The sequence below is a fragment of the Squalius cephalus genome (assembly GCF_949319135.1).
Source record: "Squalius cephalus genome assembly, chromosome: 20".
In the NCBI taxonomy this organism is placed as follows: domain Eukaryota; kingdom Metazoa; phylum Chordata; class Actinopteri; order Cypriniformes; family Leuciscidae; genus Squalius; species Squalius cephalus.
In genome coordinates, this window is record NC_137141.1 from 23,439,443 (window position 1) to 23,467,031 (window position 27,589).

General features: G+C 35.2%; 1 protein-coding gene across 1 annotated transcript in view; it reads left to right on the forward strand.

Annotated features, from left to right (window-relative positions):
• prkd1 (protein kinase D1) overlaps nucleotides 1-21,285 on the forward strand; it is a 41,176-nt gene extending 19,891 nt beyond the window's left edge. Inside the window, exons 3-19 of the mRNA XM_079854401.1 lie at nucleotides 3,430-3,561; nucleotides 3,660-3,820; nucleotides 4,117-4,140; nucleotides 6,588-6,795; nucleotides 8,757-8,834; nucleotides 9,373-9,571; nucleotides 10,340-10,463; nucleotides 10,581-10,658; nucleotides 10,884-11,154; nucleotides 12,394-12,446; nucleotides 12,851-12,923; nucleotides 13,212-13,318; nucleotides 15,632-15,793; nucleotides 15,952-16,050; nucleotides 16,738-17,005; nucleotides 19,079-19,164; nucleotides 20,255-21,285. Of these exons, the coding sequence (XP_079710527.1) occupies nucleotides 3,430-3,561; nucleotides 3,660-3,820; nucleotides 4,117-4,140; nucleotides 6,588-6,795; nucleotides 8,757-8,834; nucleotides 9,373-9,571; nucleotides 10,340-10,463; nucleotides 10,581-10,658; nucleotides 10,884-11,154; nucleotides 12,394-12,446; nucleotides 12,851-12,923; nucleotides 13,212-13,318; nucleotides 15,632-15,793; nucleotides 15,952-16,050; nucleotides 16,738-17,005; nucleotides 19,079-19,164; nucleotides 20,255-20,473 (2,342 nt within the window). The 3' untranslated portion in view covers nucleotides 20,474-21,285. The remainder of the gene's footprint in view (nucleotides 1-3,429; nucleotides 3,562-3,659; nucleotides 3,821-4,116; nucleotides 4,141-6,587; nucleotides 6,796-8,756; nucleotides 8,835-9,372; nucleotides 9,572-10,339; nucleotides 10,464-10,580; nucleotides 10,659-10,883; nucleotides 11,155-12,393; nucleotides 12,447-12,850; nucleotides 12,924-13,211; nucleotides 13,319-15,631; nucleotides 15,794-15,951; nucleotides 16,051-16,737; nucleotides 17,006-19,078; nucleotides 19,165-20,254) is intronic.
• Nucleotides 21,286-27,589: the final 6,304 nt, after the last annotated feature.

A 27,589-nucleotide genomic window follows, 5' to 3' on the forward strand; every position in this document is an offset into this window, starting at 1 on the left:
TTAATAATATATGTGTGTGTACTGTGTATAATTAAATTTGTATATATAAATACACACACATGCATGTATATATTTAAGAAAAATGTGTTATTTATATATAAAAAAATATATATTTATATATAATATAAACTATATAAATATATATACAGTATATGTATGCAAATATTTCTTAAATATATACATGCATGTGTGTGTATTTATTTATATATACAAAATAATTATACACAGTACACACACATATATTATGTAAACACAAACTTTTATTTTGGATGCGATTAATCGCGATTAATCTTTTGACAGCCCTAGTTTTTTTATGCACATTTTTTGAATTTATGCGCATCTTGGCATTTCCATCCAGCGTTTTTCTGCAATATACCAAAATGTGCATAAAATTAGGTGGATGTAATGGTCAAGCTCATAGTTTTCCTTAACTAATTAAACAGCACTCTAAAGCCCAAATTAATTCTTCAATTGTATTAGAGTAAAACCTGATTTTGCTCACCATATGGTTTTCAAAGCACAAATTGTATGCTTTGTAATTGGCCTGAATCTGAAAAAAGGTGCAACGAGCGGGCCAATAAATGCTGATCTCTCGGATTATCACTTTGACAATATCTACTACGGTAATTAAAAAGAGCAGCATTTCATGAAAATATGACCTATGCTTTCTCTGCTGGGTCTCTACCCAGTCTGTTGCGGTTCTTAAAAGTCTGCTTGAAGTCTATTTTCTGCTGGATAAATTTAGAGTAACCACGGGTTGGCTCCAGTGAAGCGCGCTGACAGGATGTTTGGCTGTGCCTAGATCAACATAATTGCAACATAGAAAGTGCATGAAAATACAGGCGCTAGACAGAATGTGTGGGATTAATAACCGTACGTGTATATTGATTAAGAAGTATGCATAAACTTAAGTGTGCCAAAGTGATAGTGATTCCTAATCATTGTACATTTCTTGTTGCCTTTAATGTCTCAAAGAGGAATCAGAGCCCAGAGTATGTAGGGCCAGAAAACGTCCAATTTCCACCAGAAGCAAGGGGGAAAAAACGACAGGAAAAACAAGTATTTGCATTAAGTCAACTCAGGATGCCTTTTCAGCATCATACTCATTTCCCTGAAGCATTTAATGACAGTTTACAGGTAGTTCAACTTGCAAACATATCTTGGCCTTTAAACAAAAGGCAAAACAATAATTTGAATGAATTGAGGTAATTTAGCTGCAGAATGGCTAATCAGATTGTATTCTACTTGAGCGTACTAGGGGAAGCCATGTTGGAGAGGAGGCAACATGCATGCGTCGAGTCAGGCAGTTCTCCCGCTGCGCTCGCCACTCAGCCGCTATTGGTCCTGTCAACATGCAGCCAACAAGAGCCAATCAAAACACTCCAACCACCCCAAAAGCTTCCCTTTCATAGTACAATTTGCAAATATAAATAAAGCTGGATTTGTTTGGAAGAGTTTGGATGGCAATTAAAAATTGTCATATCTCTGGATTTTGCTCTGTTCTGTAAGATTATGCTGTGGTGCATAGGTTTTTCGAGTGAGTAATTATTTTTCGAGTTCATGCTTTAAAGTGAAAATATCTGTTACAAAGATGTCATGTGGCTCTGAATCAGCTTCTTTGTCGTATTTTAAAGCTCAACCAAACTGGATCCTCAATTAATTAGTGCTTGACCACGACCCCCTCTAAAGGGACCACCATCTCTAGCCCATTAACCCTGACAGACACACAGTCTGCCCATCTGATTAGAATTCGGCAAGGCCAGAGAGCCTGCTGCCCAGGCCTTGTGGCAGTTTTGTGGAGACGGCCAGAGCATGCCAGACTGGCCATTGATAGATTGGATTTGGCCCACCCTCTCTTCCATCTGCACCCCAAAGATACACATGCCTTGTGGGAGCTCGAAAGAGGATGGTTCATAAAATAAAGATATAACTCCCTCTGCAACATTTGTTTGCCTTTTTAATCATGACATGTTTACTCAGTGCTGCTGGGATTAAGAGCGAAGCAAATTCCCTCATGAAGTCGAAAGTCCAAATAATGCAAACAAAAAATGTGGTTATTTATGTCAGTTGTTATGGGAAAACAACTTTAATTATGATTTTAAGATGTAAATTGAAATGTAAGTACTTGGGATGATCTATGACTCACTTCACTTGAACAACCACAATTACACACAAATAACAGATGTCTCGGAGTTTAAGGTTGTCAAAACTTGAAGTCTCTCATCAGGTATTGCATATTCTTTAATGAATTACCAAGGATTTACATAGATGTTTTTAGCAGATACAGTTTTATCAAAGCCACTTCAAATAAAATGCACAAATCATCTTAATTGCAAGTATTAGGAATGTTAGCGGAGCATAATGAAAAAGATCAAATCAATTTTAATTTCGTAATTGTGATGTGCAATTGCGGTTGTTGAAGTGAAGAGAATCATTGATCTTCAAATGTTGCCGATTTACGCAGCTAATGAGAATACCTGAAACTATCCCATATTTACAGACAAAAGACTCATGATTTTCACTTTGGTTGAATGTCAATCATGTATATAGTAAATGTTGAAATAACTGAAAGGATAGTATTTGGGGTAAAAGCTTGCTGTTGGGGGTAAAGTGACATAAATAATTTTTGGGGGTAAAGTTTTAAATAATATTACTGTGCTCTTGAGCAAGGCACAGGGGCCATTCATGCTATTCAGTACCCTTTAAAAGCCTGTGTTGTAATTTAAGGACATATTTTAATGAAAGTCTACAGCACAGAAATATGCTGTGGTCAAGCTCAGGCACTTTATTAATTACAGCTTGGTTATTTGCTTATTAGCTGTGTGCCTTACAGGGTGAAAATAAAGAGCTAAAGTTAGAATTTATGAGAATGTCAACCTATTTTAATCTTAAGTCACTTTTAATACAGTATATTTAACCATCTTTTGCTTTTGTGTAATTTTATATACAGGTTGTTATTTTAGTATCATTTTTGTAATATTTTAGTATAGTTTTTGTTAATATTTTAAATTAGAATCCATTAATATAATTTGAATTCGTTTTACTTTTAAAGTTTTAGTCATTTTGATGATGATTATTTTTATGTTTATAGAAATATTGCCTTGGCAACTTTTACATTTTGAAATTTTTTTTTATTTCAAGTAGTGCTTTTTATGCTTTTAGTTTTAGTTAACGATAATAAAGTGAGACAAACCAGCTGAACAAAACGTCACAGAATTAATCAAATCCACTATTAATGTGATGAAGTGATGTCACTTCCTGGAGGATGATGTCATTACGGAACCTGGCTTTTTTAAAGGGATATTACAAAATACTAACGGGTGGACACAAAATTATTTTTGGGGACACAAAAAAATCTAATGAAAATGTAAAACCAATTATGTATGAAATTTGCATTTTGCTGTTAATTTTTTTATTTTAAACTTTCAGCTTCAGCTACTGTGGAGGATTTTCAGATCAGACCTCACGCTCTGTTCGTTCACTCATATCGAGCTCCAGCGTTCTGTGATCACTGTGGAGAGATGCTGTGGGGTTTAGTGAGGCAAGGGCTTAAGTGTGAAGGTAAATGTCTAAACATTCCACTAAACTTGTGTCAGCATTACATTAGAGGGAGAAACAGACCACAGTGTGATCATCTTTTGTCACTATCTTTGTGTTAGGCTGTGGGCTGAACTACCACAAACGGTGTGCCTTTAAAATCCCAAACAACTGCAGTGGCATCCGTAAACGTCGACTATCTAACGTGTCCCTCACCGGCCTGACCAACACTCGCTCTGTGTCTGCTGAACGGTCTCCCAGCACCTCTGATGAAGCTTTACTGGTGAGTTTGATGTCAAAATCAGATCCACAGCACATTATATCAGATGTTCCCTCCCTTAGTCACAAAATATAGAATACTCAAATATAAGTGTCCAAATATAAAATACAGACCATATGAATCTTATAAATACAACAGGTTTTTCCCTAATAATCTCCGATGTTATTGATATAGATCATAGATTTGGCCCGTTTGTTGACCCTATGCTACCACTGCATGTGTGTCCTGTTTATTAACACTACTCAATCTCTGTCTGTCTCTCTCTACCTCTCCCCACACATCCTTTCATTCCTGCCCAGTCTCCTGTCAGTCCTAGCATGGAGGTAGGCACTAACTAATTCAGCTTTGACTAACCTCCTTGTGATATTGTGTCTGTCATACACCCCCTGTTTTAATGCAACATGAAAAAAATTAAATCTGTTTGATAAAGGGGTGATAGAGAAAAGCATCTACTATTAATATTTACTGTTTGAATATTTTTGACTATACTATTATATATATATATATATATATATATATATATATATTTTTTTTATATATATATATATATATATATATATATATAATTTTTTTTTTTTTTTTTTTAGGGCTGTCAAACGATTAATCACGATTAATCGCATCCAAAATAAAAGTTTGTTTTTACATAATACATGTGTGTGTACGGTGTATAATTATTTTCTATATATAAATACACACACATGCATTATATATATATATATATATATATATATATATATATATATATATATATATATATATAAAACACACACCATACACACTACCACAAAATCTAAAGAAAATCTTTTATGCTCACCAAGGCTGCATTCATTTAATCAAAAACACAGTAAAAACAGTAATATTGTGAAATAATTATTAAATGTTATTAAAAAATTTAATTTCTATTTGAATCTGTTTTAAAATGTAATTTATTTCTGTGATAGCAAAGCTGAATTTTCAGCAACCTTTACTCCAGTCTTCAGGGTGACATGATTCTTCAGAAATCATTATATTAAGCTGATTTGATACTCAAGAAACATTTCTTAACTACTATCAATGTTGAAGACGGTTGTGCTGCTTAATATTTTTGTGGAAACCATGATACATTTTTTAGGACTCTCTGATGAGCAGAAAGTTAAAAAGAACAGCATTTATTTGAAAAAGAAATCTTTTGACAATATAAATGTTTGTACCGTCACTGTTGCTCTATTAAATGCATCCTTGCTGAAAAAAAGTGTTTTATATACATATATATTAAAAAATATATTCAGTTTTTATATTTATCTGTCTAATTATCTTTTGCTGCCCCATTTACAGTGAACCTGAGTTCTGAGTGTTTACTCCTTTAAAATTTAGTGAGCAAGACATGTCATTCTTTTCTCTAAGAGGTTAAGACATTTTAACCTGACAACATAAATGTTGTGGTACACATGTAGTTTGTTTGAAGAAAACTGTTAATCGGCTGTTGACGGCAGAATCAAACATCTGTTAGCTGCTCTCTAATCTGTTCCCTACACCTAAGACAGGTTACAGCAAATGATCTGCATCTGTACGATTACCTTACCTTTCACATGCATCTTCTTAAGGCCTTTGTTGAAGTGTACAACATGGCAACAGGAAGCTATTGATCATTTTCTTTCTTTAGAGCACATTGAATAGTTGATTATGCACACCTGCGTGATGTCAGATCTATTCACAACAGGTGGTAAGACATCTGCCTCTTTGCCAATCAGCAGCACATTAAAGATCAGCTTGATGAGAAAGTTGTTGTTCTGAGTTGATGCAAATTCATCAAAGCTCAGCATATACAACAATCTCCCTCAGCATGAACCTCGTAGGGCCTTCGTGTTTTTGTTCACCTAATCGAGAGCGGGGTGGTGCTGACTTGGCTCGTGTTAATAATACCAGAGAACCTGTGTGACAAAGTAATGCTTTTTATTTACCTTTGTTATTTAACCTTTGCATGATATATCACTAAAAAGCAGTCATAGGTTTGATCTAAAAAAAAATTTTTTTGACAATTTTCTACATGGTTTATTTTTGGAAGTTAATTTCTGTATGAATACATAACTTAAAATATTGGCTAAAATCTGTTAAACATTTAAATATTGCCCAAGAAAAAAAGATACCGTTGTTTTTTGTGACAACATGCCCCAATTGACATGTTATATGGGGGTAAGTTGTCACAGTGGAAGCTGCTACTGTTATACTGTATTATACGCTTTTCAGCAAAATGCACACAGTAAAACAATTCTAAAGCCTAAAACTGTTTGCAAAAATGTAAAAGGTACTGCACAAAAATATCAAACAATTTGTTTGATGAACAAAAATGTAAATAATTATATAATTCATTGCGGTCACACTTTAGTTTAGGGTCCAATTCTCACTAATAACTATGACTTTTAGTTGTTAAGTTTAGGTGTTGGGTAGAATTAAGGGATGTAGGATATGGTCATGCAGAATAAGGCATTAATATGTGCTTTATAAGTAATAATAAACAGCCAGTATTCTAGTAATATGCATGCAAATAAGCAACTAGTTAATAGTGAGAATTGGACCCTAAACTAAAGTGTTACCTTCATAACATACAAATTCACAATGTGACAACTTGCCCCAATATAAGTGTGACACTTACCCTGACCTGACATTTATGAAAAATACTGATGTACCGAGATCACAGTCGAACCGGTGACATATAGCCCTTGTGTTGTGCGGATGTCCTATATTTCTTACATAGCATTTCTTCATTACAATCTATATTATTTGTCCACAGCAAAAAACACCATCAGACATCTTTCCTGGAAGAGGCCGCTCCAACTCTCAGTCCTATATAGGTCGGCCAATAGAGTTAGACAAGATCCTGCTGTCTAAAGTGAAGGTGCCACACACATTAGTCATCCATTCATACACACGCCCCACCGTTTGCCAGCACTGCAAGAAGCTCCTCAAGGGCCTCTTCCGTCAGGGTCTACAGTGCAAAGGTAGGAGCATTTTTAAGCTACGGCTGTGAAATTATTGTCTTTATTGTCATACAGTAATTGTTTTAGTGTCTTATTGCTTTGCATATTAATGTGCCTCGACTAAATCCCCTCTGATCCAGATGTTTCCATGTAATTTGAATTCTTTGTAATCAAAATTTTATTAACTCATCTGAGCTTACATTGGATAATGGTCACTAATTGCTGTGACTCATTACTTTCTCAAATTAACATTGCAGTTTATTCACAAAATCCATAAAACTAATTACACAAATTACAACAAGAACACAAATGTGTTTAATATAATATTCACTTTAATATCTCCAGCAGATATGACGTTTTGCATTGCATTAGACAGATAATGAAGCTCAGTATAGGGCTGTGTTCAAAATGGAATACTAGCTAACTGTATACAGCACAAAATATACTGTATACTAACTACTATTTTTCTTTTTTTTTAAACTATAATATGAAACAATTTGACTATGCAAATGCTGGTTGAATTTAGACCTGGACGATTCTGGATAAATTGAGAATCAATTTTTTTTGTTTGTTTAAAATAGAGATCATGATTCTCCCACTAAATAAACCACTAAACAAACAACAACAACAAAACATGTAATTTACTAGAGGTTCTGACAAAATGTTGAACAAAACTGAACGAATCTCTTGAATTATTCAATGACAAATACAGTTTTTAACAGTCACTTGTCGCCACCTACTGGTTTAATGATGATCCCATATTCTATCCTATCATATAATCCTTATTTGAAGCGTCAAGTTACTTTGGATCACTACCGTAGACATCAGTGTTTATATCCCAACTCAAAACTTTAATCCCAGTATTTCTGTGATAATTTGAATTATTGTAACACAGAAATAATAATACTTTTGAGGTTGAATACTGCTTCATACTGCAACATGTCAGCTGTTCTCTGGCACACAGATTTGAATCGCTATGATCATACTCGTCAAAGGTTTAATAGACATAGCCGAATCGTTGTCATTTAGGAATAAGATCGCATGGGTGTTTGAATCGAGATCGCGTTCTTTTAACAATTAATTGTGAAGCTCTAGCTTAATTTGAAATAGCATAAAACTTACTATTTCTGCCATATAAAATACTTCATGTTGAATGTTTCATTTAGTGCATAGTATTTTTTCAACATAAAATATGAAACAGTATTATTATGCAAATATTGGCCTAATTAAAAATAGCATATTAGCATACAACTTACTATTTCCGGCATACAAAAATACTTCATGTTGAATGTTTAATTTAGTGCATGCTGGAAATAAATTCAGTTTATTTGAATCCAGTTTAGCGTAAAAATAAATTCTAAACTTTGGCAATACTATTAAATAGTCAATAGCAATAGAGATGTTAAAAGGGTGCGCTATGGTTGTGTTTGCCATTCTGGCAAACGTAGTCAATAAAATTTAGCATTCCATGCATAATTAAAATTTGCATATGGCACAGTAGTACATAATACATGTTGCAAAAATAGTAGGTGTAGTATTCCAAACATAGCCTATCCTTAGTCTATTAGGCGCCAATATTTAATGTATTTATGCTTGCTTTACAGATCCTACATTCTGATAACACCGTACAGTTTAACAGATCATAGAATTTGTTGATCCTTTTGTGTCATCTAGAACAGAACATAAATATACAGTGACACAACAGCTGCTTTTATATACGATGTGTTTGTGTAAAGGGAATATATGCCATGTGCCAAGCGGTAAAGAGTGCAGTTGGCTGGGCTGTTACAAACAGCTTTAATGTTCATGTGTTCAATGTGCGAGGTCTCAGCCTGTCAGCCACCGGCACAACAGGAACTCATATGTTTATGTGCCAGATTGGTAGTAAACTCTCTCCCTCACTCCCCCCCTTTAACTCTTTCTCCCTCTCTCTGTCGCTCTGTCATTCTTCTCTACTCTTTTTTCCCCTCACACCGTCACAGATTGCAAATTTAACTGCCATAAAAGATGTGCACCCAAAGTGCCAAACAACTGCCTCGGAGAGGTGTCAAGAAACGGAGGCAAGTCTAACTTTAGTCTTCATGCCAATCAATGATCAACACTGCATTTTCATGACAAAAACAACAATATTTATCTCACTAAACATTAAATGCTATGTGAACATCATACTCAATACATAACAGTGTGCTCAGATGAAAAAAACAGGGCAATGTTGTAAGACTGAACCTGTTTGTTTACATCACTGAAACCGATAAACCTTACATTTAATTTATATTATAGTTATAATACCAGAGCAAAAACAAAAGAAGGAATTTCTTTCTGCAAATTTATAGTAAGCACAACATTTTATGTAAATGCGAAAGAAAAATGATATAACTGCAAAAGGGACTCTATTGTAATATCCCTTATTTATATTATAATATAATATTATTACTCTGTACTTTTCTGAATGGAAATTCAAAACTGCTCATTTTCAAGTTCACTTTCTAGCGTTGGTGGTATTAAACTGACAGCTTTTTTACACACATACATCAAGTGACTTACGTTGTCTTGCCATGCTTTACTTTCCTGTTCACTCCTTCTTCTTATTGCTCATAGATCTGTTAAGTCCTGGTGCTGAATCAGATGTGGTCATGGAGGAGGGTTGTGATGACCATGACGGGGACAGACATAGTCCACTTAACGATGACATGGAAGAGTCTCTGGTGGCAGACTCCGCTGCTCTTTTGGAAGCTGGACATTGTGAGCTTGGAGATTTCCAAGACCAAGACCCAGATGAATCCAACAGAATCATCAGGTAGCTCCTCGACACCTCTAGAAGCCCTATAAACAAAACAAACGCCACAAATAGTTGACTTTTGTCCAAAACTTGTAAAAATAAATTAACAAATGACTGCAAATACCGTTCAAAAGTCTAGGGTTGGTAAGATGCTCTTATGCTCACCAAGGCTGCATTTATTTGATAAAAAATACTGTAAAATTGTTTTCTATTTAATATATTTTAAAATGAAATATATTCCTGTGATCGTAAAACTGAATTTTCAGCCGCCATTCTTTCAGTCTTCAGTGTCACATGATCTTTCAGAAACCATTCTAATGCATCTAATATCATTTCTTATCATTAATATTGAAAACAGTTGCATTGCTTAATATTTATGTGGAAACTGTGATACATTCAGCATTGTTTGATGAATTGAAAGTAAAAAAAAAAACTAATGTAATGCATCCTTGCTGAATAAAAGTATTAATTTCTTATTTTTTTTTAAACGGTAGGGTAACTATTACAGTATAACAAAGGTTTTATAAAATAAAAGTACCTAATATTAAGGACAAATGCATAAAATACATTCTCAAACAGGAAAACAGGAAAAACTGAACTTACGAGTAGTCTTGTTGTGTTCTGGGTAACAATTTGAGTTAAAACATATTGTTGTTGTCGTTGTTTCTTTGAGGTCAAGTAGAAAATAAAAATAGTAACTAAACAGCAAAGGTATTTGAATGCTATGCATCATGACCTGCAATTGACATTTTCTAGAAGGTTTTGACATGTCACTGTGTTTGTAAGCCCTTCCACCAGCAACAACATCCCACTTATGCGGGTAGTTCAGTCTGTCAAACACACCAAGAGGAAAAGCAGCAGTGTTATGAAAGAAGGCTGGCTTGTACATTTCACCAGCAAAGACACATTGGTAAGTGCTCTGGGTTTCCATTATACACCTTATGAATTCATGTGTGAATTACCAAGTGAACTTTCCATTCTGTACCTGATCATTTCTAGTATCTGTTGTTTTGTTTTTTCACACTAGCGTAAGAGACATTACTGGCGACTAGACAGCAAGTGCATTACCCTGTTCCAGAATGACACTGGGAGCAAATACTATAAGGTGACTTCAACTATTAGGTCAAAAAATAAAGTTTGACACTTGAAACTCACATTAACAAAATAATCTAGGAAGTATCTTGAGGGCTTTCATAATTTCTTTAGAGAACATTGATAGTTTGTCTTGATAGGTTTCATGGATCACTGCACACATCAGATCCACAGGCATGTCTCTGCAATATCATTGAGGTTTCAGCTTTCAGATAGACGTCTTGACTCTCTTCAACAGGAAATTCCTCTATCTGAGGTGCTGTCTCTGGAACCAGCGAAAACATTCAACCTTCTCCCTGAGGGTGCCAACCCACATTGCTTTGAGATTGCCACAACAACTCTAGTGTACTATGTAGGAGAGAACCTGGCTACGTCGGGCTACGGAAGCAGTGTGCTTGTTAGCGGCGTGGGACAGGACGTGGCCCGCATGTGGGAGATGGCCATCCAGCATGCACTTATGCCTGTCATCGCCAAGGGCATATCTCACGTCGGCCATCACAGCTACCACAGTATGAACTTCATGGTGAAACATTTAAGGGCTTGTCCTCAAGGGGGAAAACGCTACGAATACAGAAATGCAGTGCAGTTGTAATATTCCCTTTCTAGTTTTCTAGGCTTTGTAAAATTTTACACTTTGCCTCTGCCAGAAAACTGCAGGGCAACTATAGCTGTGTCCAAATTTGTGTACGAGGTCGTAGTGCATTTGAAAAATACCTTCTTGCTCATTATTAAAATACATTCTATAAGAATGCAGGAGTGTAGTATGAATACAATCCATGCATACTACATATGGCATATTGGCATTGCCATGAGACATGCAATATTAATTGCGCTGCAATTTTCAGCTATTTGAAAATATGACAACTCCTCTCTCATGGCCTCATGGGATAGTAAAATGTCCACTGGCAGTATTTTCATGAACATAATACATACTATCTGGACACTGGCTTTTTTTTTTTTTTGTGGAAAAGATTTCTATAAAATCACATCCAGACATTCAGGATAATTGACTATTTTATGGCATTTATGGCATTATACAGCAAAATGAGCACCTTGAATGTAGTTTTTTTTTTTACACAAAAATTAAATACTTGCAGCGATATATTGTATTCTAACAATGAAAAGTGTGCTTGCCTCTCCCAGTGTTATTTTAGTATTATTTATATAGTATTATAGTATTCATTAATATTTTGAATTTGATTTTATTTGTATATTTTCACTTTTAATTTTTAGTAAAATTTTTTAGTATTTTTATGTTAATTTTTTATGTCATTTATTTGTTATATATATATATATATATATATATATATATATATATATATATATATATATATATATATATATATATATATATAATTCATTTCATTTTTAATTCAGTTGTAGTAATGTTGGTTCTTATTTGATTTCAGTTATTTGCTAAATCATCATTTCTAATTTTCGTTTAAGTTTGACTTTTTCATTGAATATTTATATTTTATTTATTTCAATTAACAAAAACACGGCCCCCCCTCACATCAGTATCGTGCAGGTTTAATTTCTAATTTGTTTCGAGTTTTCTTTGAGATGATTTTAAAAACAAGGCTGTGAGGCGACAAGCCGTATTTTAAATGTCATGATTTTAATGAATTATTTATTGTCAAGTGTTTCTTTTTCAGGTAGAATAAATTAGTAAAGGTGTAAATCTGAGGCTATGGCATTCAATACATGAGATACATAATGTTGTTGTTGTTTTTTTCTCACACAAACAGAAGAGGTCTCCATTAGCATCTCTGTATCCAACTGCCAGATCCAGGAGAATGTGGTAAACATTTATGCTTTTTTTATATTTGGAGACATATAATATCTCATATTCTTTCTCTCTCAAGCTTTGTTTCTGTGTGCAAGAGCTCACCGTTCTTGTCGGTTTGCCTATAAGTGCAACCTTGAGTTCCAGTGTGATATAAACACACAATGCCTCTTGGAGATTATTTTGATTACCTGCTTGGCCATGGGGTTGCCATGGTTACGCAAGTCTTTCCAACAGAGTCCAAGTGAGATGTGGAAATACTGTAGCTCTTTAGGCTACTGGTTTGAATTCAGCCATTGTTACAGTACAAAAAAAATAGTAGATCCAAAGAAATCTGATGTATCAAGCATTGCTTCCGAGCTTTGGGAACAGCCCATTTTGGCACATACGTTTACATTTTGTTTCTGTTTTTCTTACAGGATATTAGCACAGTGTATCAGATTTTCCCTGATGAAGTACTTGGCTCTGGGCAATTTGGCATTGTCTATGGAGGTAATGTATCAGACTATTTACAGGGAGTTCTTTGACATGGGCACCCAGTGAGGAAATGTTTTGGAATCTGTATACTAGGAGAATATTTAATGCATATTTTACTGTATTTAAATACAAAACAGATTTTCAGAACAAATGTGGTACAATCTAGTTCAATGATCAATGAATGTATAATGTGGATAAACTTTATTTGAATATTTACAGTAAATAGCCATTTACATAAAGCCATACTTCACATCCTATAAATAAATGATAGAAATGCACATCATCCTTTCTGATATAATGCAGGGAAACACAGGAAAACGGGCAGAGATGTTGCCATCAAGATCATAGATAAGCTGCGATTTCCCACCAAACAGGAAAGTCAACTGCGGAATGAAGTTGCCATTCTTCAGGTAAACACAGAAATAAAATACACAATACAAAGACTGCTGTGTGTGTGTGTGCATGCGTGCTTGCATATTATATATATATATATATATACAGTGAGGAAAATAAGTATTTGAACACCCTGCTATTTTGCAAGTTCTCCCACTTAGAAATCATGGAGGGGTCTGAAATTGTCATCGTAGGTGCATGTCCACTGTGAGAGACATAATCTAAAAAAAAAAAATCCAGAAATCACAATGTATGATTTTTTAACTATTTATTTGTATGATACAGCTGCAAATAAGTATTTGAACACCTGAGAAAATCAATGTTAATATTTGGTACAGTAGCCTTTGTTTGCAATTACAGAGGTCAGACGTTTCCTGTAGTTTTTCACCAGGTTTGCACACACTGCAGGAGGGATTTTGGCCCACTCCTCCACACAGATCTTCTCTAGATCAGTCAGGTTTCTGGGCTGTCGCTGAGAAACACGGAGTTTGAGCTCCCTCCAAAGATTCTCTATTGGGTTTAGGTCTGGAGACTGGCTAGGCCACGCCAGAACCTTGATATGCTTCTTACAGAGCCACTCCTTGGTTATCCTGGCTGTGTGCTTCGGGTCATTGTCATGTTGGAAGACCCAGCCTCGACCCATCTTCAATGCTCTAACTGAGGGAAGGAGGTTGTTCCCCAAAATCTCGCAATAAATGGCCCTGGTCATCCTCTCCTTAATACAGTGCAGTCGCCCTGTCCCATGTGCAGAAAAACACCCCCAAAGCATGATGCTACCACCCCCATGCTTCACAGTAGGGATGGTGTTCTTGGGATGGTACTCATCATTCTTCTTCCTCCAAACACGTTAAGTGGAATTATGACCAAAAAGTTCTATTTTGGTCTCATCTGACCACATGACTTTCTCCCATGACTCCTCTGGATCATCCAAATGGTCATTGGCAAACTTAAGACGGGCCTTGACATGTGCTGGTTTAAGCAGGGGAACCTTCCGTGCCATGCATGATTTCAAACCATGACGTCTTAGTGTATTACGAACAGTAACTTTGGAAACGGTGGTCCCAGCTCTTTTCAGGTCATTGACCAGCTCCTCCCGTGTAGTTCTGGGCTGATTTCTCACCTTTCTTAGGATCATTGAGACCCCACGAGGTGAGATCTTGCATGGAGCCCCAGTCCGAGGGAGATTGACAGTCATGTTTAGCTTCTTCCATTTTCTAATGATTGCTCCAACAGTGGACCTTTTTTCACCAAGCTGCTTGGCAATTTCCCCGTAGCCCTTTCCAGCCTTGTGGAGGTGTACAATTTTGTCTCTAGTGTCTTTGGACAGCTCTTTGGTCTTGGCCATGTTAGTAGTTGGATTCTTACTGATTGTATGGGGTGGACAGGTGTCTTTATGCAGCTAACGACCTCAAACAGGTGCATCTAATTTAGGATAATAAATGGAGTGGAGGCGGACATTTTAAAGGCAGACTAACAGGTCTTTGAGGGTCAGAATTCTAGCTGATAGACAGGTGTTCAAATACTTATTTGCAGCTGTATCATACAAATAAATAGTTAAAAAATCATATATTGTGATTTCTGGATTTTTTTTTTTAGATTATGTCTCTCACAGTGGACATGCACCTACGATGACAATTTCAGACCCCTCCATGATTTCCAAGTGGGAGAACTTGCAAAATAGCAGGGTGTTCAAATACTTATTTTCCTCACTGTATAAATATATATATATATATATATATATATATATATATATATATATATATATATATATATATATATATATATATATGTATGTATGTATGTATGTATGTATGTATGTATGTATGTATGTATGTATGTGTGTGTGTGTGTATGGCCACACTTTAGATTAGGGTCTAATTCTAACTATAGTATTAACTACGACTTTTGCCTCGTTACTGCTCCTAATTACTGCTCATTAATAGTTCGTAAAGTAGTTGCTAGGTTTTAGTGTTGGGTAGGATTAAGGGATGTAGAATATGGTCATGCAGAATAAGGCATTAATATATTCTTTATAAGTACTAATAAACAGCCAATATCCTAATAATATGCATGCTAATAAACAACTAGTTAATAGTCAATATAAATACTGTATACATTTATTTATATAATGTGTGTATTTAATATGTGCAATGTGCATTTAATACTACTACTACTAATAACAAATGAATATAACATATTCATAAAATTATTATTAAAATCATATTAAATCCAAATTTGTACAAATTTATTTAGATTAAACATCTATATTACAATATTGGCAATTTTGTAATTTTATAATTAAATATAGATGTCATATGTGTCTTCTGCAGAACCTCCACCATCCTGGCATTGTCAACCTCGAGTGCATGTTCGAGACACCAGAGCGTGTCTTTGTTGTCATGGAAAAGCTCCATGGCGACATGTTGGAGATGATACTGTCAAGTGAGAAGGGAAGGCTGCCAGAACGCATCACCAAGTTTCTCGTTACGCAGGTACATCTCACAGGCACCGCACAATGTAACAGTCTGTATACACTCAATCCCATATAAATATTTGAAGTAAAAAATTGTAAAGGTTTGCATTTTTCATTTACAATTTCTTTTGTTTCACACCGTATTGTAGTTACAATGCTGTTCCGCTCTATTCCCAGATTCTCGTCGCTCTCCGCCACCTTCACTTCAAAAACATCGTTCACTGTGATCTCAAACCTGAGAATGTTTTGTTAGCCTCCGCTGACTCTTTTCCACAAGTGAGTAAAATCCGAACAGAACGAGAAGCGACAACAAAAAGAAAGGAAATATCTGAATGAAGTGAGGCCACACCGAAATGAACATAAATGGATCTGTTTTTGTAAATGTGCAAGAATAAAAGATGGTAATTATAGCGTTCTCGTGGTGTGTTCGAGGCACAGGGTTGTGTGTGTCTCTACATTCTAATGAAAGATTTCTAAATTATCCTCCCATTGTTTCTTCTGTCTACTGCACAAGCTTGTCTCTGGAAGCTCTCAAGCAGAAACATGACTCACTGTTTGAGAGCAGGCAAACATTTTGGAAGAATACTAAACAAATCACTGCGTGTCATTTACAAATATTTTGCAAAGGTGGAAGCAGAACTGGAGCTGTCAACATCTGAGCTCGGTTCCTGTTTCCTCGGGGCGCTTGTTGCTGTGCTTAAGCAAATGTTTTAAAGGTAGAAAGTGTAGATCAGCAGGAGATGCATTGTAACCACATCCAACTGGGTGATAATTTCACTTGACTTTCGTTCAAACCGTGACAACTGATCATTACGACGTCTGTGGTGTTAAAAGCTAGCTCCAGAACAAAAGGATGTTATTTTTTTGGTCTTTTGTGCATCTCAGTCCTAGTCGAGTAAAATAGCCAGTTCCTCCTGGTGTCTGCTTATTGTAAAGCTCATTATTCCTTGGTTTGTCTTGCAGGTGAAGCTGTGTGATTTCGGCTTTGCACGTATTATTGGTGAGAAGTCTTTTAGGCGTTCGGTGGTAGGCACCCCGGCGTACCTCGCCCCGGAGGTGCTTCGGAACAAGGGCTACAACCGCTCGCTGGACATGTGGTCCGTGGGTGTTATCGTCTACGTCAGTCTCAGTGGAACGTTCCCCTTTAATGAGGATGAAGACATTCACGATCAAATCCAGAATGCTGCTTTCATGTACCCACCCAACCCCTGGAAAACAGTGACCCCAGAGGGTAAGTTTTGGGGTGAACTTTGGAACAAAACCATCAATGAAAGTAAAGTTTAAAGGGATAGTTCACCCGAAAATTTCAATTCGGTCATCATTTACTCCGTGAGGAAAACAAAAGAATATATTCGAAAATAAAACATTTTTTGGTCAAAACAATGAAAGGGTGAGATGCTGTTCTGGACCCTGTTGACTTTCATTGTATAGACAAAAACTGTTTTAAAAAATCCAAAAATCTTAGTTTGTGTTCCACAGAAGAAAGTCGCCAAATTAGATTAAGCAGTACAGAGATTTAGAAAGGTTTTGAAATACTGAGATAACCATTTAAAACAAGTCAGAAGCTAGCTGTATTAACCTCTCTAAGCTGGAAGCGATTTAGAGTCCGTTATGTGTGTGTTAATCCTTAAAAATGTAAGCGGTAATCCAGTCACAGAGCTATTTTCTCGAATCCCATCTCACATGCGAAGAACCTTATTTGGATAGTTATTGTGAATTAACTTCCATTAGCTAATATCCCTGCTAATGTACAAATATGAACTGCTATTTCTAGTCAGCCTGCTACTGATATTCGCCCAGATGTTAAACTATGTTCCTGTTGAAGCTCCTGTTGTTCTAATTGACTGTACGCATAGATGACCTCAACTCACCTACATGGCTCATGGTTTATGATCTAGGTAGATATGGTCAGGATTAATTCAGAGTAAAGACCAGAGAAAAAAAACAGAGAGTTGAGGTCTTGAATAGGTAATATTTACGTTTAAGTCATATGCAATCTGTGCAAAATCTGTATGAATAGAATTGACCTTCATCTCATTACCTTAACTAGATTTTTGATGCCCTCACCTTTGACCCTGTTTATTTACTAATGCCCTCTTTCTTCCTCATTAAAATAGCAAGAGAACCAGAGACCACACTTTACTTACTTAAGAACTCTGGCAATTGGAACAAATTATTCACAAAGACTTTTATTTATTTATATAGTTTGGCTGGTATCAAGTATGGCCATTTTAACAATCACGTTCTGTTTTTTAACTGTTTTAATTGAATTTGTTCCTGTTTACTGTGAAGTGAAAATAATTAAGTGGCATAACAAAGAGCATCTCAAAAACGCTTTATAAAACAAGTTGCAAAACAAAGGGAGAAATTACAGAACAAATTAGAAGTTAGATTTGGTTTTACTGCAATGGATTTACAGCATGTACATTTTCTCTGTAATTTTCAATATATATATATATATATATATATATATTTTTTTTTTTTAAATTATAATTAGGGCTGTCAAACGATTAATCGCGATTAATCGCATCCAAAATAAAAGTTTGTGTTTACATAATATATGTGTGTGTATGGAGTATAATTATTTTCTATATATAAATACACACACATGCATATATATTTAAGAAAAATGTGTTATTTATATATAAAATATTTATATATAATATAAATTATATATAATATAAATATATATATACACAGTATATACATGCAAATATTTCTTAAATATATACATGCATGTGTGTGTATTTATATATAGAAAATAATTATACACCGTACACACACATATATTATGTAAAAACAAACTTTTATTTTGGATGCGATTAATCGCGATTAATCGTTTGACAGCCCTAATTATAATATAATAAATCATTTAAATATAGATCATTTTCATAATGTATTAAATCTATCAATTGTTGTTTTTTAAATTAATGTGTAGTAACTTTGCGTGACTACCCTGCTTCCAAGCTGATGGTAAACTGTCTAAATGTGTAAGAGAGAGAGTTGGAACAGAAAGAAGGGGGAAAGAAAAGATGAAGAGAAGAGAGGGCAAGGGTTAAAGAAAGAGACTGGTGTGAGCGTGCTCAATTTTTGTTACGACCCATTCATGTGTATAATGCCAAACGATCCCTCAGACTAAAGCGCAGAGGCCTCAAGGTTAAGAAACTTTGGAGTGTCTCGGAAATTTGTGACCCCTGAAATAATGTTAACGTGATGTTGGTTTTGCTCATTATCCCTCTGGACACAAAATCCTTCAGGTTTTCCACCAAAGCCTGGTCACTGACAACCTGTTTTGTTGTTACAGCAATTGACCTCATTAATAACCTGCTGCAAGTCAAAATGAGGAAGCGCTACAGCGTGGACAAGTCTCTCAGCCATCCCTGGTTACAGGTTAGTAGATAATGACTTTGATATGCCCTGTGTAAAAAAAAAAAAAAAAATGATATACACACAAAAAAACTTTCTGTTTTTCCCCTCTCAGACACATTAGGCAACTGAAATAGGAGTGGAGTTACCCCATATAGAGAATATTAACATCTTAACAAGGCGATAATAACCCTTCCAGTGCCAATGATTAATTGAGTCGTAATCAGTTCTTACATGCATAGATGAGCATGTGATAGATATTCGCACATAGTAGGGAACTTGCAAAAGAAGTTTACAACATCTATTTATAATCAGAAAGATATATACTGTTATTGTTCAAGTGCATGCATTTTTTTTCATCATGTTAATATATATCTCATTTCCACTCCATTTAATTAGTAATTTTTACATGTTAAAATGAACCTAAGACATTAAATATATAAAGAAATATACAATAGCAAACTGAATGTAATGTTTTCAGACATTAATTGCAATTGCAGTTAATGTCCAAAATGATAATTTGTTAATGTTAATAATGTAAATTTAAATTTAATGTGCATGATAGTTTCAATTAATATTAAATGCAATTAGCTGAACTTTAGAGTGCTTTTTGACCTACTTCAGTAGTATATATGTAATTTCTTAATTACTTGAATTGTCTTCTAAATTTGATTAAAGTGCACTAGCGAATGTGCTGTCAAGCATTTATGGTCAAATTAAATATACTAATAACATTTCTATTAAAACTTGAATGTAATGCATAGAAATATAATTATAATGGAGAAGTTGCAATTTAGTACATTTCAGATATGTTGACTTTAAATGTAATAATGAATAACACACTACAGTTAAAATTATAATCAAGTACCTGTGCTTTAGTACAAAAAAAAAAAAAAAATTTAATTTGACATTATTATAAAGTGCACGTTTTAAAAAAATGTATTTAAGTGAGTTAAACAGTAATGAAATTGTACTCTAAAAAGTGACCTTTTATTTCATTAATGTTTTATTAGCTGCAGTCGTTTTTTCACAAGGATTATCATTTCTTTATTTTCCCTATTTTTTAGCAGTGTGGAACGTTTTTGATCCCTAAAAATATATATCTTTATGTCAGGACTACCAAATGTGGCTGGACCTGCGGACTCTGGAGTGTAAAATGCAGGAGCGATATATCACCCACGAAAGCGATGATTTGCGCTGGGAGCATTTTGCAGAACAAAATGGTCTTCAGTACCCAGCCCACTTAATCAACCCTCACGCCGATGTCCGTGAAGAGGCGGAGTCTGACGAGCTTGTGATGGGCCTGCTCAGCGACAGAGTCAGTGTTCTGTAAATTGCTGCCTACCCCTTTAAGGGCACAACAACGGAACTCAAGCCAATTCTATACTGCGAAATCAACACTTCAAGTCAACAGTAAATGACTTGACAATTCCTAACAGAAGTACTGCACAATTTCATTTAACAGTACACTACAGATCAAGCACAAATTTCATTAAACACACAGTGCCTAAACCACAAAAGCCAACCTAGCCATACATTACATAGACAAAAAAAATCATACCCAAATATATAATAACACATCACTACAACAACAAAACAACTGCACATAAAGTACTACGATCAAAAATCTTGTTCTTAACCTGAGAATAAAATTATTTATTATTATTATTTTGCCTTTAACTGGCACGACACAGTTGAAAAAAAAAACTATCAACAGTATTTGTTTGTATAATTCACAAAATAATGAAGTATAAAATGAACCTATAAAGCCTTTATTAACTTATTAATATTAAATTATTCTGCTATGTGGTTTTGTGTTTATGTGCTTGTGTGTGTGTGTGTGTGTGTGTGTGTGTGTGTGTGTGTGTGTGTGTGTGTGTGTGTGTGTGTGTGTGTGTGTGTGTGTGTGTGTGTGTGTGTGTGTGTGTGTGTGTGTGTGTGTGTGTGTGTGTGTGTGTGTGTGTGTGTGTGCGGTGGTGGGGGGGGGGGTACTTTGGAGGTTGGTTATGTTAGTGTTCTGTGCAAGTGTAAGAGCAAAGCAACACTGCCTGTGGACTGGAGATGTTTTTCCTTTTGCTTTCTTCGGATATGTTGGGATAATAAAGTGCAGCTGGTTGTGTATGCATAAAGCATTATGTGCTCATGACAGATTTTCAGTGTGTTTCTTTCAGTGTTCCCCGTTTAAGTGAAGTGCAACACTAATGTACTCATCAGCTGTTCTGTCCAAAAGGCTGATTAAATGTTAACTAGAATAATTAATAATTATGGGGTTGGAATGAGAGCAAGTCACAGAATGGTAGTTTGGACGATAACTGGCCAAAGGTGAGTGATAAAGCCATAGTGCTTAAAAAAGATCATATACTGTGTTCTAGTGTTTTTGGCAGGCTGCTGCATCATCTTCAAATCAAGTAGGAGTTATTTGCCCACAGGAAAGGTGCTTCCTAATCGACAGATGGCGCTGTATGCTTATGCAGCATGAAAGCCTAAAAAAGTTGGCTCGGTGGGACAGTACACACCTCTCTCAATACAACATTTTACTAGATGGACAGACCGTTGAAAACAATAGTAAGAATAGTAAAAACAACTCAAATCAAGGAATGAACTGGATTTGTCATGGCATAGGCTATTCAACAAATGTTTTATTGCCTAAGTACGGAAAGTTTGAGGGTGATTTTAAAAAGACTTTAGTCGTGATAGACGCCATATATAGCCTATTTATTTATTTATTCGCGTTTGAAAAAGAGGCCGTGAGGGGACGAGCCGTAGACTATTTTAAATGTCATGATTTTCAACAACACGGTGAGTTTTTGTTGTTGTTGTCATTAATCATCGTCAGCAAAGTTAAAATTATTAGCTATCTCTTGAAAAAACTGGTCGCGAAAAATTAAATATGGCAGTTTTTAAAAGTCCATTATGAATTAAATGAGGTCTACACGGATTTTTTTTTTTTTTTAATTCATTTGTGTGTTTTTTTCTGTTAAGATTTATGAACAGAAACGTTTGGTTATACATGTAGGCTAATGTAAACATTAAATAGTCTTATTTTGAGCGACATTTGTCTGTTATCCTATAGCCTACAGGCTCTCCCACTAATTTCTAGTTTCCCCCATCCTGCGTGGGATATAGCTAGTCTACATAGGCCTATAGGGTATCAACTCGTCTCAAAATGTATTTTGTCAAGAAAACGCAAAATGTGTTTTTTCTAACTTTTTCCTGTTTAATTAGAAAATATCCCATTCTGAAACAGCAGTCGGCGTTTATGAATCATTTACACAACCCCACCAGCAGAAGCCTATTCCTGGACAAGAGATGACGAGCTCGTGTAGCGACTGAAAGAAAGGGAAGAATCTTACAGATGGGCTGTCTATCGAGTTACGCATCATTTGAGTCTGTTTTTTCTCTTTCTCATCCAAACTCCTCCCCACAATAGATGGAGAATAGAGCCAATAGTGCAGGTGTTACACAACCAAAGCAAAATGTATGCTACTGAATACTGTTAAATTGTATTAAAAATAATAATTAAAAAACAAGAAATTCGACTAATTGTGAAGCATAAATTACATCAACAATATATAAAAAAGTAAAATCAAACAATGTAAGAAAATTATATGGGCAAGATTATTTATAAATAGCATAATTTAAAAAATTCTTTTGATCTAACAGTGCAGTTCAAGCCTGTCATTAAGCTAAAAAAAAAAATGATAATGAAAATTAATTTACGCGAGTAGCCTATTACATTAAACGAATATTAAGTCTTTAAATCTTTCAACAGAATGTCCACAATCGGAAGAGATTGAATTGCTGTCTTTAAAATAAACAACTAGCCTACAAGAACTTTTAACCACGCGCCATTAGCCTAATTGCATTAATTTCTCAAGAATAAAAAAAGTAAGAAAGGCTTAACAGTGCGCTAAAACAGCTATTTAATATCTCTGCGTTTTCTAGAACAAGAAGCGACAGTAATCAAGTAATATAACGGCAATAAATATATTAAATTATGCCTTAAAAGATTTCTTATTAACACATTTGTCTTTTTTTCTCCCATATACGATGTATCTGCTGGAGTTGCACATGTTTTCTAGGGAATGTGTACTCGGAAAATAGTTAGTATGCAAATGAAGAATCACAGCTTTGACAGTGAGTAACCATATGTTCTGGAATTGCATATTAAAAAAAAAAAAAAAAAAAAAAGAAGGAAAAAAAGGAGAGACAGAGATATATCCTGAAAGGATTGTTGCCGTAGTAACTCCGTTTTTCTTCATCCTGGCTGCGTTGGCACAGACAATTTCACCAAAAGGAAAACAAATAGTTTCGCACGTCTGAATTATTTGATCCTGTCAGACAAAACACGCAAATATTTTCCCCGATTCCGTGTTGAGCAGCAAACATGAAACCAGACGGTGAAGAAAAAAAGAAATAATGACTTTTCAGTTCACGAGTCAAACAGTTAAGTTGATTTCTCTTTGTGTGATAGGCCTATTCATTTCAAACGATAGTTTTTAAATAATAAATGTTAAAGTCTAAATATAAATAGCGGCCAATGTGTTGTTATTCGTTGGTGAAAAGTAGGCAATTTAATATTAGGCCTATTTATTTGTTTATAATTGACTTAGGCTATTTATTCAGCAATGTTTTAGTTATCCATGACATAATGTAGGCATTTATCGCTTGTACCTTGAATCAGACATGTCTCGCTACTGGACTGCCATAAACGAGTAATCAATTGAAATCTAGATAATGTGAAAACAAGTTGCGCGTGGCAGGCAGCTATATCTGCAAAATGTGCACGTGCATTTAGTTGTGTGCTGCTACGCGCGCGACAGCTTCATCAACCCCCAGTTATCCTCTGCTCCTGCAACGGAGAATATTCAAAGAAAGATTAAACATGTTTTTGCTTTTATAGTCAATGTGATGTCAAATTCTGCCAGTTAGAAAACCATAATGATGTTGCACTGAGATGTTGGTCTCAACATAGAATGATCGAAGAATAGCTATAAAACTCACTCCAAATTTTATACTAAAATAAAATGTACATAGTTAAAAAATAAGAATAAAATACACGTAAAATGAAATAAAATGCTGAGATAGGCTAAACTGCCTTGTACACCAAAACAACTAATGCTTGGTTTTAGCCTAATTTAAAAAAAAAAAAAACAAAAAAAAAAACACATTTTGATCATGTAAAATATATTTAAAAAAAAAATGTTAAGTAACGTTGCCAATTAACTTTTAAGTTCAATACATTTTTAATGCAGGTTTTTGTCTTATAACAATGATTACAGTGTTTAGATGCTGCGCTAGGGGACGCCAAAACAGACACTGATAAAGATCAGATTTGACAAACCAAGAGAAAATATAGAAAGGGCATTCATGTAAATATGTAAACAAATAAAAAAGAAAAGAAAACTGTTCAATAATAATAATACATTTCTTGTAGTCAATTATTCATATATTTTGGAATATTGCAAAAATGTTTTCGTTCTTTGTTATTTAGAAACACTTTTGTGTCCATCCATAACTTGTCACAATAATTTAATTTTCATGTGTCATGTTTTCAGAGTTTCAACTTGATTTTTTTTTCATTAATTCAATTCAAAGTGGTTAAAAGGTGCAATGAACTCATCACTACTACCACTTTGACACCACTTTAATTTGACTTCAAATGTAAGGCAACTAAATGAAAGCTATCAATTTTAGTGGGTTGAATTTTTTTTTATAGTGTATGACCATATTCCATAATTATTAATCTACTGTACATTACAGAACGGAGCAATATGAACTGGGTATTTGAGAAACAAGGTAAGACTAAACATAAGTTCATAAAACTTTTGTCAGAGAACTATAGCTCCCATGGACTGCTTGTTGAAACCACATTAGTGTACTCCTCAAAACTTTCCTTTTCACTTAAAATATATCCTCCTGTTCAAGATTTCTCCATTGGGAAGTTGTTCAGCTGACAAATTAGACTAGCTAAATATTATGATAACCTTTTCCATCCTAATTTGTAGTGCAGCCTGCACACATGCTAGGATCAACATCAATTACAGTACAACATTTCAAGTGCACGGTTCAGAGAAATGTCAGGAAGTCAGTGAAGGGGAACGTGGGGTTTTCGGGGCGGGAGTCGAGGGGTCAGTATTCATTTCCGCACACCCTTAATGTTAACTCCGAATTTTACCATTCACAGTGCCCGAAATGCTGCACGACCAACGTCTGCACGGACAACCTACTCAAAAATCCTGAACCGAGTTAAGATTTCATTTAAACCCTGCTTTTATGTGTTTGTTTATCAGTTCAGAGTTGTTTGGGCAACAGAGGCTCATGCAAATTTCCGTGCAGATCGGCTAAAGCGTTTTCTCTAGCGAAGCGAAGAAACAAAAATAGCCCTGTTATTCCACCACACCCAACGTGTTGCTAAATGAGGTTATTATGGGTTGACAGAACCCACTGCCTGGGCCACTGAGAAGTCCCTCTGTGATGGGAATTCAATAGTTGGCACTGGCTCGCATACTCTTGCCTTGCACGCAAAGGGCTCATAGCGGAAGTGGAGCGATGGTCAGGTTCGTTTCCGCCCAATGAAACCCATCCCCCCAAACAAATGACCACCCCTTCATACTAACAGAGACCAAAGCTGTAGGATAGGGCACTGCAGGGACTGGGCAGAATGGATGCACAGGGATTCTCTACGTGTTTGCGTGCTATGTGGTGGGGATTAGTGGGATTACAGGCTTGGCAGAGGGTGGTGGTGGGAGATTAAAGGCCTTCCTCTGCACAGCAGGGCAATTTTAGTACGGCTTCAGCAGGCGAGACTGGACAGTCTTAACCGCAACATGAAATATCTGTGGTGTGTAGATGATTGCTCTGCTCCTGACTGTACAGAAATCTCACGCAAAGCTTGCGTTTGACATTAAACAACAAACCATTAAAAGTTATATCACAACATGTAAGTCAGTGTAGGTCATTCATTGATGATTATAACATCATTTCGATGTGTTCTTTTTCGCACATGCAGCCGTAAGTTCATTCACTCTAAACCGATTCTAACAGCTGAGCACTTTTTAAGAGACCTTTGAATGCGTCCCTTCACTTAAAAATTTGCACCTGACCCCTTTTCTTATTAGCGACAAGCTTCTTAGACTAGACTTAGACTCCTTAACATAAGGCGGAAGTATGACACTAGACTAGTCAGTAGCACTACTTTATCAGCAAATTCTAAAGAATCTAACTTGACAAGTAAACAGTTTTAAGATAATAATGCAAAGGACAACACTTATCAGCAAAATTTCATACTTGATATAGGCACATTTTGAAAAAGAAAAAAAAAGAAAACAAGTAGACATGAGTTATGGGTAACACAGTGTCCCTGTTACACATTTTACATGTTGTTACTATAGTAATACAGTCAATCATGGTTACATGCAGCTAACCCTAAACCAAACATGAACCAGTACATGTAGTTAATTACTATTACTTTCTTGTATAATTACACTAAGGACACTTTCAAATAAAGTGTAACCGAGTTATAATAACACATTCCCTACAAAGTTTTGAGATAGGCCTATTATACCCCCCAAAAACAACAGGCTTTCAATGGTTGCAAAAAACAAAGTACAAATTATCACCAACTATTTGAAGATGAAATTATTCTTTTTAAACTGAGTGAAACAATTCTGATTTAAAAACCTTGTTAAATAGCTTGTGCCTCTTAATATGCTCAGTTTGTAAGCTAATTACTGTTAATGTAGGTTGCGGTGAAGCTAGGCTTTATAAAATAATAATTTTTAAAAAAATCGACTACGTTCCTAAAACTTGTATTTTGACACTAATTAATACACTTCATAACACTCAGCAGTTGTGCAATTTTTATTTTAAACATTTGTAACTAAATTTGTAAATAAAACAGAAGGCGCAAACAAGTTAATAAAAAACAAATGACTTCCGGAACAATCAAAGCATCTTCAGCAAAACCAGCAACTATGTCCAGAAAGTCTTTAGTGATGTAATTGTATCACAGAATTTTTGTTCTTTGCATTGATTAAATACCTGGTGTATTATGCAAAACTTAACGGTATCATTTTTGCAGGTATCATGTGACAATTCCATTTGCCATTTTACATCATGCTACTAGCATATGTGCAGAATTTTTTTTCTCTTTTTTTTGTGACGACTGAGAGCTCGTCTTGTTTTTCCTTTTTATTTTGCCAGTTTTGTCTGTGGTCTAAAAGTTCTAAAACCTTTATTTGATCAATTTGGCACATAAAGGAGTTGGGTCTGAGGCAGTATTTCGTTTTCCTTTCCACCCTATGTACAATTTCCTCTCAGTGCCCTACTGTTTTGTCATTCACTGTCCACTGTTAAAATAACGCACCTGACAAGCAATCCAACCACTCGGACCAAATTAGACAACATTTCTCACAGAGACAAAAAAGCCTTTCTAGGCTCAAAATGT